General features: G+C 43.9%; 1 protein-coding gene across 1 annotated transcript in view; it reads right to left on the bottom strand.

Annotated features, from left to right (window-relative positions):
- Positions 1-14,108, bottom strand: part of CCDC69 (coiled-coil domain containing 69) — a 36,638-nt gene that overhangs the window by 3,300 nt on the left and 19,230 nt on the right. Inside the window, exons 5-9 of the mRNA XM_006928069.3 lie at positions 13,898-13,985; positions 3,254-3,327; positions 2,166-2,267; positions 1,576-1,695; positions 558-655 (exon numbers count right to left, since the gene is read on the bottom strand). Coding sequence (XP_006928131.2) covers positions 558-655; positions 1,576-1,695; positions 2,166-2,267; positions 3,254-3,327; positions 13,898-13,985 — 482 coding nt within the window. The remainder of the gene's footprint in view (positions 1-557; positions 656-1,575; positions 1,696-2,165; positions 2,268-3,253; positions 3,328-13,897; positions 13,986-14,108) is intronic.

Here is a 14,108-nt window from a genome sequence, read left to right as displayed (position 1 = left end):
GATTGGCTGACAGTGGAGCCCGGCCCTCCCAGGCAGACAGCTCCGGGTTCAGATCCGCCCCACTAGTTAGCTGTGTAACCTTGGACAAGTTATTGACTCTTGACAAATTTCAGCGTCCTCATGGGTACAATGGGACTGATCATAGGAGGACCCAGCTCTTCGAGTAATTATGACGATTAGGTGAGACCATATGTAAAGTATTCAACGAATTATGTCTGACCCATGAGGCAGGCTCTCATTTACTAAGCCTTTCGAACGAGTTCATTCATTCATGTACATTCATTCATTCATTACGTCACCTCAGCTAGAAATTTCCTGTCCTCTCTTCCTGTATTGGGCTTTGCCGTGGAGCCTGCTCAGCCAGGATGGGGATAGATAGCAGTCAGGGCACTGAGACAGGTTTCTAGGCAGAGCTGGGTCCCTTGGGATTCTTGATTCCCCAGAAAGGCCTGGGCCTACCTGCCAATCCATTCCCCAGGCTTCTCAGAGACCCTCCTAAGTAGAGATTTTGGCCAAAAGGGTGGGGGTGGGAGGAGAGGAGGCAGGGAGGCAGCTACCTTGACATAACCATCTGGTTGCGGCCCCGGACACGGAGCTCCTCATTCTCCTGCTGCAAAGTGGTGATTTTTTCCTCCAACATCAGATTTTTTTCTTTCTGCAACACATCAGAAGGAGCTCGGAAAGCCACCCGACTCACATGGCACAGTGGGTTTCGTCACCTCCCTCTTATCTGTGGTCACTGAAAACACCGACTCATTCTGGACTAGATGTTACATTTCGTGAGACAACGAGATTACTTAAAAAAAAGTATGTAACTAAGGAGGGGACACAGGGTTGCCAACTTTCGATTTTGCCACATGAGATGCAGGAAAAGAACACAGCCACTCCCACGTAACATTTCCATCAGTTCATAAGAGAATGGATATTTTTGGTTCTCCCAAAGTCAGAAGGATATAATCTATATAAATAAAATTACGTGTGTCTGTTATACTATTCCACAAGCGTGGTTGAACAGAATTCCCAGGGACTCCCTGAGACGGGCCTGATTAGAATGTAGGCTGTGTGGTACACGCGGGTGGGGAGACTCCTTCCAGAGCAACATCATCTCTGTTTGGACTCAGCCCCGGGTTCCCAAGGCCTCCCTTCTCCTGGAGACAAAGCCATCTGTGTGCCCAACGCCCACCACTCCCCAGGCCTGTCCTCGCTCACTGTGGCCTCCTACGTCGGTCCGATTTTTCAGCCTCGGCTTCTTCCCCGGCCCCTGCCTGACAGGGGACATCTGCCAGCCCCTCCTGATTAGCCAGGTTACCTGCCCTGGTGTCACCCAAGCTAGAGAAACATGAATAGTCAAGAAAAGCACGGAGGCCCTATGAGAAGGAGCCACTGCTTGACCCGTACTGGCCACAGACAGGCCTCAGCCGTCCCCAGGGACAGCATGGAAGGCAGGTCAAAGCTGGGGTGGACCAGGCTGGGGCCTCCTCAAACTGTCTTCCCTCCACACACTTTACAGAGGAAATGCCCGGAAAACAGAAGCCCGAGGTGTATCTTCCCAGCCCCCCCCTTCCAGTCACACACCACTGTTTCCATGAGGATCAGCCGCTTGTCCAGCTCATGGATACGCTCGTTCTTCATCTCGATGACAAAGTGTAAGCTCTCCAGTTCCTGCTCCCAGAACTGGTTGGGGCTTCCGTAATCCTAGATGGGGACACAAAGTGATCTCACCAGACCAGCAGGGAGAGAGGGGCAGGGGCTACCTGCCTCTTCCCCATTGTGCCTCCAAATCACTGTTTGCCTCTCACATGCCGCCTCCTTCTCTTGGCTCACGGTAAGTGCTTACTACGCGTGATCTCATTCTAGCCTAATGACGCCCTTCGAGGCAGGCCCCACTACCACCCCAGCTGAGGAACCGCAGCGCCGATCGGGTAAGTCACTCACGCTAAGTGGTAGGTCAGCTCTTTGCACCTCGTTCCTCCTGAATCCAGAACCTGAGCATTTTACCATCCCCCCTGTGCTCTAAGTCTTTCTTTCCCCGCAGTGACACGAGGACCCTGTTTCTTCCAGGCTCAGGTCTGAGCCCTGGCCTTGAGGAAGGCCTGGCCTTTCCTGCTGCCCAGACCCTGACCTCCCTGGAGATTCAAGAAGGAAAAGTATTCTCTGCCACCCACCTGGATGTGCTTCTTATAGTCTCGGCTCAGAATGGACTCTTCTACTCTCTTCATCTTGGCCTGGAAGACCTCCAGCTGTGAGGACAGTCCATCAATGGTCTCCTGGAGAAGGGAGCAGGAGGGAGATGGTCAAAGCCTGGTTCATAAAGGCTGAAGGTGGACTTCTGTGCATTCCGGAAAGGGGTCAGTTTAGGATTCTTCCACCTGTCTTCACTCTGTCCTACCCAACAATGCAGGCTTGGTTTGCTTCAACCATTGCCTGAAACACGCCAGCCCTCTCTCTCGTCATAGAGCCTTAATGGCTTCCCATGCCCTTGGGGACAATGTCCCGGTGTTTAAGGCTGGTGCTAGCTTGGCATTCAAAGCCCAACCATACCAGGCTCTGCACTTTCCCAGTCTTCCCTCTTGCTGCTCCTGCGGCCAGGCATCACACCAGTCCTGCTGCTGCTGGGTACATTCCTGCCTCCTACTCTCCCTTGTCAGGAGTATCCTGCACCCCAACCTTGCCCATTACCTTCAGGATAGAGCAGGGCTTCGATATGGCCCCCAGGCCCCACAGTTTGGCCCAGGCCTCCCGTCCAACCTCAGCTCCCTCCCACTCATACCCTTCACCCCAGGCATCTTGGACTTCTTTCAGTTCTACACGTACTCCATATTTCCCTCTCCTCTCTAAGTCTTTAAGCACAGTTTTGTTTTGTTTTCTGCCTAGGGCATCCTTCTTACCCTTCTTCATTTGAAGAATTCCAACCCATCCTTCAGGTTCCAGCTAAGATTTCATCCCTCTGGGAAGTGCCTGACCTGACAAATTGGCTCAGACACCTTCCTTCGTGCTTCCGCCTGCCAGCCCAGTCACACTGTGGTGCCCGGTCCGTGAGGTCTCTAAGATCCTCCAACAGTCCTTAGAAAAACAGGCCAACCCTAATCTCAGAGCGAGTCCTCTTGAGCTGATAGCCCAGTTGCCACATGGAGGGGCTGGATACACGGAAGACACTCGTCCCCGTCCCTCACACCTTAAGTGGAGGCCGTGCTGTTTTCCCGCAGGCCCTCCCCTCCCCTGGCAGAGTCTGCCATGGCCCAGCTCTTCTCACCTGCAGGGTTGCCTTGGCCTCCTGGAAGGAGCGGGTGAGGGCTTCCTTCTCCTGCTCATGTGAGGCCTGGAGGACTGCAGGGAAAGGAGACCTCTGTGAGCTCAGATACCCTATAGCTTTCTGGCAGGCGCCATTAGGGCGGGAGAACCCGTGTGATTAGCAGGGCCCCCCAGGGGCCGGGGGTCTGGGGATGGTCTTATTCAATCTTTGTTTACTGGGCTTACAGCTGTGCCAGAAATATAAGAGATATTTAACAAAAGCTCATAGAAATGGAAACAAATTATATCCTCGGAGGAACCGTGAGCCCTACCAGATTGTGGCGCCACCCACGCCTCACTGAGGCCAAGACCCCAAAGATCCTGCAGCAACCTTGTCCATTTTGTTCACCACGCCATGGACCGTGCACAGAGCCAATGTTTTGCAAGCTGGGTTACCCAAACTTTGAAACCGTTAAATCATCACTCATCAAACCACTCGCACAAAACTGCAGTCAGTACCTTTCGTCCGGGGCCGGGAAATCTACCTTGCCCTGAGTCTGCTTCTTCACAACTGAGAAACCTTGCGAAGATCACCTTGAATGCCTAAAACTCCCATTGCCTCAACTGTGAAGTGAGTTGTCACTAAGGGATGGCCGAAGGATGGCATGAGAAAAGGACACTCAAGGGCTTTCCCTTGATTGATTCCCCCAAATCAATATAGTTCTATTTATTTATTTATTTATTTATTTATTTACTTATTTAGTGGCATGCGTGTGTGAGCAGTCATGTGAGGAGCAGAGAAAGAGAGGAGAGAGAACCCCAAGCAGGCCCGGTGTGGTCAGCAGGAGGTCCGGTGCAGAGCGTGACCTCATGGTTCACGAGATTGTGACCTGAGCTGGTCTCAAGAGTTGGACTTGGTCAGACTAAGCCACCCAGGTGCCCCAGTATAGTTGTATTTATTATCCCTCCTCCTCTGTAGAGCTCCTTATGGAAAATTCTACCCTTGTCTCCGCTGAAAGAAGACAACTGAGAAGTGACCAACCAGTGGGCGGGATGGGAAATAGGACAGAGAGGACAGGGAAAAAAGAGCTTCATACGACCAAAGGCCCAGGTATACATGGGTCTGCGTCACAGTGGGCAGTGACACACACACAAAAACAGTGTTCAGTGACATAAATGTGTCAGAGCTGTCAAAATGGAAAAGATCAGCTGTTTGAAACCTACAGGCTAACTTTTTCCAAATCACGGGCCTAATTTGTTAATTTGCCTATTAAGATGTGTTCTGGGGGCGCCTGGGTGGCTCCGTCGGTTAAGCGTCCGACTTCGGCTCAGGTCACAATCTCGCGGTCCGTGAGTTCGAGCCCCGCGTCGGGTTCTAGGCTGATGGCTCAGAGCCTGGAGCCTGTTTCCGATTCTGTGTCTCCCTCTCTCTCTGCCCCTCCCCCATGCATGCTCTGTCTCTCTCTGTCCCAAAAATAAATAAACGTTGAAAAAAAAAATTAAAAAAAAAACCAACAACAACAAACCAAATTGCCAACAGTAGGTAGTTACAACGTCATTTGTTTTTTAAAAAAAATTTTTATTAAATTTTTTAAATGTTTATATTTGAGAGAGAGAGAGAGACAGAGAGAGAGAGAGAGACAGAGTGTGAGTGGGGGAGGGGCAGAGAGAGAGGGAGACACAGAATCCGAAGCAGGCTCCAGGCTCTGAGCTGTCAGCACAGAGCCTGATGTGAGGTTTGAACCCACAAACTGCGAAATCATGACCTGAGCTGAAGCCAGATGCTTAACCAACTGAGCCAGGCTCCCCTGAAAATTTATGTTTAAAAATCGAAGGAGAGGGGTGCCTGGGTGAATCAGTCAGTTAAGCATCCGACTTTGGCTCAAGTCATGATCTCACCATTCATGGGTTTGAGCCCCGCGTCGGGTTCTGGGCTGATGGCTCAGACCCTGGAGCCTGCTTCCGATTCTGTGTCTCCCTCTCTCTCTGTCCCTCCCCCATTCATGCTCTGTCTCTCTCTGTCTCAAAAATTAAAAAAAAAAAAAAAAAAAAAAAAAAAAAAAAACCTTAAAAAAAAAAGACGGGTTCTGATTCCAGGTAAGATGGAAAATGTAAACTCCATATAGTTTGTCCCACTGCATGTAGCTATGAAACCTAGACAGACTGAATAGAGTAGTTATTTGCAGACTGTGAAAGGTAAATGGTAGCAGGCAGAGGGGGGAAGAAGACCAGAATTCAAAGTACCACGGAATCAATAGTCTGAAACAAGACTCAGAATCATATGTATTCACATCATTTCAGAATATAATACAAAATTACTCAGCATATGAATCCAAACAGCAAAAGCAGGAAAATCTTAACTTGGCTGAGGAAAGATATTCAGCAGATGTCAACACTGTGATGCTACAGATGTTGGAATTATTAACAGAGACTTTAAGGCACCCGATACAAAAATGCTTCATGATCTGGGCGCCTGGGTGGCTCAGTCGGTTGGTCGTCCGTCTTCAGCTCAGGTATGATCTCACGGTCCGTGAGTTCAAGCCCCGTGTCGGGCTCTGTGCTGACAGCTCAGAGCCCGGAGCCTGCTTTGGATTCTGTGTCTCCCTCTCTCTCTGCCCCTCCCCCTCTCACACTCTGTCTCTCTCTCACTCTCAAAAATAAACATTAAAAAAAATTTTTTTTTAATATAAAAAAATGCTTCATGAAGTAAGGGTGAATACTCTTGAAAAGCATGGAAAGATAGAAAGCCTGAGCAAACACATAGAAGCTATTAAAAAGAACCAAAAGGAAATTTTAGAACTAAAAAATGTGATAAATGAAATTTAAAAATTTCCTGGGTGGGCTCAGTAGCAGAACAGAGATGACATAGGTAAAAGCCAGTGAACTTGAATATAGATCAATAGAGATTATCTAGTCTGAACAATAGAGAGATAAAATGATTGGAAAACAATGAACAAAGCCTCGGGACCCATAATACAATCCGGAAATGTCTAACATTCGTGCATCAGAGTCTCAGAAAGAGAAGAGAGAGAGCGTAGTACACAAACTGTGTTTGAAGAAAGGATGGTTTGAGTGCTTCCCACATGTGGCAAAATGTAAACCTACAGATCGAAGACACTCCCTGAGCCCCAAAGGAAGCAAACTGAAAGTAATCCACACCCAGGCACATCATTTTTGAAAACTAATAACCAAGACAAAATCTGGAAAAGAAGCAGAGAAAAACAGTGCATTACTTAAAGAAAGCAACAGGGAGAATGACCGTGGATTTCTTATCAGAAACCTTGGAGAGGAGAAAAAGTAAGAACGTAAATAAGAAATAAAAATGGCTGAAATAAAAGAACGGTGAATCAAGAATCTGATAGCCAGTGAAAATATCCTCAGGAAAGAAGGTGAAATAAAGACATTCTCAGATGAAAAAATACTAAAATAATTCCTCACCTGCAGACCTTCTAAAAGAATCACTTAAGGAAATGCTTCAGACAGAAAGCAAATGATACCAGAGGAAAACTTGAAACTTCAGGACTATAGGAAGAGCAACCAAACTGGTAAACGCCTGGGTAATATTCTTCTTCCTCTTCTTCCTTGTGCTCTTTAAACTACTGTTGGTGGTAAATCAATGTAAACAGTGTAACATTATCTGATGAGGCATTCAGTGTATGCAGAGGTAATACCTAAGACAAACACAACAAAAAGGAGAGAGGATTGGGACTTACGCAATAGTAAACTTTCTGCATTCCACTCGACATGGCAAAATATTAATTCTGGGGGCACCTGGGTGGCTCAGTCGATTAAGCGTTTGACTTCTGCTCAAGTCATGGTCTCATGGTTCGTGGGTTCAAGCCCTGCGTCCGGCTCTGTGCTGACAGCTCAGAGCCTAGAGCCTGCTTTGGATTCTGTCTCCTTCTCTCTGCCCTTCCCCTGCCTGTGCTCTGTCTCTCTGTCTCTCAAAAATAAAAAAAATTTAAAAAATTTTAAAATATTAATTCTAAGTTGTCTCTTAAGTATTTTGTAATTCTAAGAGCAAAGAATTAAAAAAAAAAAGAACTATACAGGAGATATAATTAAAAGACCATAGACAAGTTAAAGTGGAATACTAAAAACATTCGAATACTCCAAAATAAAGCAGGGAAAGGAAAGTAGAGGATAAAAACAGAACAACCAGAAAACAAATACAAAAATGACAACCGAAATCCAACCATATCAATAACAACACTAAACTAAATAATCTAAGCATCCTAAATAAAAGATAGGGATTGTCAGAATGGATCTTAAAAAAAAATACCCCCAACTATGTGCTATTTAAAAGAAACTCACTGTAAATATATGTCATAGGTAGATTAAAAGTAAAAAGGTAGAAAAAGCAATATTAATCAAAGGAAAGTTGCGGTGGCTGTATTCATTTCAGATGAAGTGGACGTAAGAATAAGGAATATTACAGGGATGAGGAAGGTCATTACATAATGATAAAGAGGTCAATTCTCCAGGAAGGCATAGTAATCCTGTTTATATACATAACAAAGGAGCTTTGAAATATATAAAGCAAAAACTAACAGAACTGAAATGAGCAACAAAGACACAATTATAGTTGGAGACTTCTATGCTCTTCAGTATTCATTAGAAAAAAGAAGCATAAAATCAGTAACAATATAGAAGAACTGAACACTGTCAACACACTGATTTAATTTATAAACTACAACCTGACAGTAGCAGAATACACATTTATTCAAGTGCACAGGAAACATTCACAAGATAGACCATATCCCGAGTCATAAAACAAACCTTAACAAATTATCAGATGAGCAAAATACAAACCATGTTCTCTGACCATAATGAAAACAAACTGGAAATCAGTCACAGAAAGAGAACTATAAATCTCTAAACACTTATGAGTGTTTGATGAGCCAAAGAGGAAGTCTCAAGGAAAACCAGAAGATATTTTGAACAAAAATAAAAATACAAAACATCAATCTGTGGGATGCAGATAATTCAGTGCTTGGGGTGGGGGGTGATATATAGCACTAAAGCCTTATGTGAGAAAAGGAGAAAGGTCTCAAATCAATAATCTAAGCTTTTAGTTTAAGATACCATAAAAAGAAGAGCTAAGTATAAAGCCAAAAAAAAAAAAAAAAAAAAAAAAAAGGAGAAGGAAGGAAATAAACAGAAATCAATGAAATTGAAAATAGGGGGAAGAAATCAATGAACCCAAAAGCTGGTTTCTGGAAAGGATTAATAAAATTGATAAACCTTAAGCAAGACTGACAAAGAAAAAAGAGAATACACAACTACCAATATCAAGAAATTAAGAGGGAATACCACCAAAGACACAGAAGATATTTAAGAGACCACTACGAGCAATTCCAGGCATATAAACTCGACAACTTAAATGAGATGTACCAATTGCCGACAAAACTACAAACTACCAAAATTCACCCAAGGTAAAATGCATAACCTGGGCATTCCTATTACTGCTAAAGAATTTTAATTTGTACTTAAATACTTTCTGGATAACAAATGTGTGAGAACAGATGATTTCATTCACAAATTCGACTGAACATTTAAAAATGATATAATACCAATTCTATATAATTTCTTCCATAAATGGAAGAAAATGGGACATATCTCAACTCATTCTATGAGGCAAGTCATACTTTAAAAGTTCAACTGGGCAGATGGTACAGAACAATTGCCCTCATGTACACAGACACAAACATCTTCAGTAAAATATTAGCAAATCAAATTCAGCAACATATAAAAAAGGGTAATAATAGCAGCATGACCAAGTAGGGCTTATGCCAGGAAGGCAAGGCTAGTTCAATATTTGAAACTCCAATCAGGGGCACCTGGGTGGCTCAGCTGGTTAAAGTGTCTGACTCCTGATTTCGGCTCACAGTTGTGAGATTGAGATTCTCTCTCTCTCTCTCTCTCTCTCTCTGCCCCTCCCCCCACTCACATGTGTGTGCACTCTTGAAGGAAGGAAGGAAGGAAGGAAGGAAGGAAGGAAGGAAGGAAGGAAGAAGGAAGGAAGGAAAGAAGGAAGGAAGGAAGGAAGGAAGGAAGGAAGGAAAGAAAGAAAGAAAGAAAGAAAGAAAGAAAGAAAGAAAGAAAGAAAGAAAGAGTGAAAGAAAAAGAAAGAAAGAAAAGAAAGAAAGAAACTCAAATCAATGTAATCCACCATATTAACAGTCCAAAGAAGAAAAATCACACCATTATAGGGGTCATAGATCTAAACGTAAAATTTAAAACCATACAAATTTTGGAAGACAACATAGAAGATCTTTGTTACCTGGGGTTTGGCATAAAATTTTTAGGATACAACACCAAAAGCATAATCAATACAAGAAAAACAAATTGGAATTCATCAAAATTAAAAGCTTTGCTTTGGGGGCGCCTGGGTGGCGCAGTCGGTTAAGCGTCCGACTTCAGCCAGGTCACGATCTCACGGTCCGTGGGTTCGAGCCCCGCGTCAGGCTCTGGGCTGATGGCTCAGAGCCTGGAGCCTGTTTCCGATTCTGTGTCTCCCTCTCTCTCCGCCCCTCGCCCGTTCATGCTCTGTCTCTCTCTGTCCCAAAAATAAATAAACGTTGTAAAAAAAAAAAAAAATTTAAAAGCTTTGCTTTGCAACATACATTGTTAAGAAAATGAAAACAAAACAAAACAAAACAAAACAAAACAAAACAAAACAAAACAGGGGTACCTAGGTGGCTCAGTCGGTTAAGCATCCAACTTCAGCTCAGGTCATGATCTCACAGTTCATGAGTTCAAGCCCCGCATTGGACTCTGTGCTGACAGCTCAGAGCTTGGAGCCTGCTTCAGATTCTGTGTCTCCCTCTCTCTGCCCCTCCCCTGCTCACACTCTGTCTTGCTCTCTTTCTCAAAAACAAATAATAAAAACATTAAAAATAAATAAAAAATAAAATAAAGAAAACTTCAAGATATACACAGAATATTAAAAAACAAAAAACACCACTTGTTTCTCCCAGTTATCTGTATACCACACCCCAAACAAATAGAATCCTGTATTTCCCCTCCCACTATGCTTTTGAGCATTCATTTAATACACATGTATGTACCACCTTATATAAGCCAAGTGATTTAGAAATAACTAAGAAAGAATTCTGATGGGAAGAATTCAAGATAGGCAGTCCCTTCTCCTCTGGGGTTTTTACAACAGTAACATTTTCTTTTTTTTTTTTTTTTAATTTTTTTTTTCAACGTTTATTTATTTTTGGGACAGAGAGAGACAGAGCATGAATGGGGGAGGGGCAGAGAGAGAGGGAGACACAGAATCGGAAACAGGCTCCAGGCTCTGAGCCATCAGCCCAGAGCCTGACGCGGGGCTCGAACTCACGGACCGCGAGATCGTGACCTGGCTGAAGTCGGACGCTTAACCGACTGCGCCACCCAGGCGCCCCTAACAGTAACATTTTCTTATCAACCTATCTATTATGCTAAAAAATAGTATCAAAGCAATGCACAGACAGCAAAGCTGCTTTCCCACAATAGCATCATGAGGTGGGGAAGGTACACTGTAGACATACGGAAAATGAATTGAGATTCAAGGTAGATTCTAGAGATGTAGAAACTGAACTGAAGTTGAGTGACAGGCCCAGTATCACACAGCACATTGGAATTAAAACATAACTCTTCAAATTCCCAGGGTGAGGGCTTCAATTCCATTTCAAAACATTTTGTGCTAATGTTGCAATATGTTTCAAGAATCTTAAAAGTTCAGACCTCTGTTCTAGTTATTCCATTTCTGGGAATCTAAGGACATAACATGAAATGTCTGCACAGATTTATGCAAAAGACTTTTGGTGCAGTGTTACTTACAGTAGTTAAAATCTAGATGTCTAGACTCACCGGAAATAAGGAAAACCGTGTATGCAGTGGTCTAACCTTTATAAACCTTTAGAAGCAGCATGATTATTTGGAAACATGTTGGAAACAATGTCAAATGGAAAGAACAGGATCTTAACATTTTACATACAAAATAATCCTAACTGTATTTTTTAATGTTTTATTTATTTTTGAGACAGAGAGCATGAGCAGGGCAGGGGCAGAGAAAGAGAGAGACACAGAATCCAAAGCAGGCTCAAGGCTCTGAGCTGTCAGCACAGAGCCCAATGTGGAGCTCAAACCCACAAACTGTGAGATCATGACCTGAGCCGAAGTCAAACGCTTAACTGACTGAGCCACCCAGGCACCCCAATATCAGTGCATAGCCTGATGCAGGGCTTGAAGTCACAAATGGTGAGACCATGACCTTAGCCGAGGTCAAGACTCAGAGGCTTAACCGACTGCGCCACCCAGGCGCCCCCTAACTGTATTTTAAAAGAGAGTTCTGGGGAAAGATCATGCAAATACTGATGAATAAAAGAAACACCAGTATAGCATTTTCTAGGTCTGTTTCAATAGCGTCAAAAATACACGCAACCTTCGCCAAAGAAGATACACAAGTGGTCAAAAAGCATATGTAAAGATGCTCAGCAAAACTAGGCATTAGGGAAATGCAAATCAAAACCGCAATGCGATACCACTCCACGCCTCACTAGGACAGCAATAATAACAACAGCAACAACAGTGGAAAATAGCAAGTGTTGGCGAGGATGTGGTGCAATTGGAACCCTCGTGCACTGCTGGCGGGAATGCAAAGGGGTGCAGCTGCTGTGGAAAACAGGTTGGCGGTTTCTCAAAAAGTTAAGCACAGATGTGCTGTATGACCCAGCAACTCTACTTCTGGACAGACGTACACCCAGGGAAACCGAAAGCAGGTGTACAAGCAGGTGCGTCTGCTAGTGGCACAATGCACAGTGGCCAAAGGGTGTCCAACCAATGAATGGATAACAAAATGTGGTGTGTCCAGGCCAATGATAATAGAATATTATTCAGCCATAAAAAGGAAGGGAGTAGCTTTTAAAATGGGAGGGGAAAAAAGAAATGTAGTGCAAATGTAATGTGCACCATGGATGCACCCGGAGACATTATGCTGGGTGAAGAAAGCCAGACATGGGGGTCACAGATGGTATGATTCCATTTATTGAGCATCCAGAATGGACAAAACCCATGACCGGAGAGTGGCTCAGTGGCTGCCAGTGGATCAGGGGCTAGGAGGTTGGGGAGGTGCAGGGAGTGACTGCTTGGTGGGTATGAGATTTACTTTTAGGGTAACGGGATGGAACGGGATGGGGTGATGGTTGCTGGGCACTGTGAAGGTACTAAATGTCACTAATGGTAAGTCTTGTATGTATTTTACTCATATATATATATATATATATATATATATATATATATACATATATATATGGGTATATATATATATATGGGTGTGTGTATATATATATATATAGATAGATAGATAGATAGATAGATAGATATAGATAGATATACTTTGCCACACCAACTCTACCAGAATGTTTTTTGAAAGATAACATCATGAATGTGGCAAAGATTTTACAAAAGAGTTCACTGTGTAAGTATCATTGCTATTATAAACAGTGGCAAAAGTTTGAAATTACCTAAATGCCTAACCAATGGGGCTCACTAAATGAATAAGGGTACGCATTGGAATGCTGTGCAGTTGCTAAAACTTATATTACAGAAGTTAAATGACAAGATGTTAATACCATTGAAACAGAAAAATCAATTTATCTCCTCCCCCCAATGTATGTGTGTGTGTGTGTATAGAAGAATATCCCAGGTGTATACAAACACACACACACACACACACACACACACACACACACACACACACACAGTGAAAGGGATCTATATTAAAGGGGTAACAGTGACTAGTGACTGGTTCTGGGTAGAATTGTACACAATTTTAATTTTTGCAATAATAAAATAAGTACTAATCATTATTTGCTAAGTATCTTATGAAATATCAGGCACTGTTCTAAATTTTACCTATCCATCTATCTGTCTAACAAATCATTTAATTCTCATAAACACCCTAGGAATGAGATTAACTAAATTCTTCAAGGTTGCACAGCCAGTAAGAGGGGAAGCTGGGATTCAAACCCAGGGACTGTGGCTGCAGAGCCTGAGATCTTAACCACTATGCTATAAGATCGTATTGTTTAGTCCGTAGATTCTAAATTTTCTATCATGGTTACATCACATATGAAAGGAAAGAAAGCTATTTGAAAAAAATAACTAACCATATAAATAACCTAACCATAAAATTTAAGAGCTGTCATCATTGTAGGGAAGGAATATGGATATTTAAAAATTCTCCTATTTGTCTAGATTTTTCAAATTTCCTTTAAGGAATATGAATTGCTTTTAAAATTTTAAGGGAAAAAACGTCTCAACTAAGGTTAAACAAAGCATGGCGTCAGAGTTTTAAAGCCATTCCTAAAAGGACAAGTCCAAGGATCCTGAAGACTCCAGTGCGGAGGCAGCCAACTGCTTGTGGACCAGAGGCAGGAGGGGAGAGCCAGAGGTAGGAGGAAAGGACCAGAGGCAGGAGGGAGGGGCCAGTGAGAGAAGGGAGGGGCCATAGCAGGAGGGAGGGGCCATAGGCAGGAGGGAGGGGCTAGAGGCAGGGGGGAGGGGCTAGAGGCAGGAGGGAGGAGGCAGTGGGAGACCACCTGTGAACTCGGTGAGGTGAGGGCGCAAGAAGGACCCTTCTACATCTATGCTGGTGAAGCATTTCCATCCTTACCTTGCAGTGCCTCCTCATGCTCTCCCTCCAGGGCTCTTTGCTGTTCATCTAGTTTCTCTCGAAGCTCCAGCTCCCTCTCCTTCTCCACCTGGGGACAGAAAGTGGTAAGCAGCGTGAGATTGAGCAGGTTCAGCACAGCCTCGCTTATCCACTCCCGGAACCCTGGAGCTTTGTAGAGGCTGGTGATCAGAGTCCCACCCTGTCGTCTACG

This window comes from Felis catus, chromosome A1, assembly GCF_018350175.1.
Source record: "Felis catus isolate Fca126 chromosome A1, F.catus_Fca126_mat1.0, whole genome shotgun sequence".
Classification (NCBI taxonomy): domain Eukaryota; kingdom Metazoa; phylum Chordata; class Mammalia; order Carnivora; family Felidae; genus Felis; species Felis catus.
The sequence above is the reverse complement of the archived record's forward strand: the minus strand, read 5'-3'. Positions and strand labels throughout refer to the sequence as shown.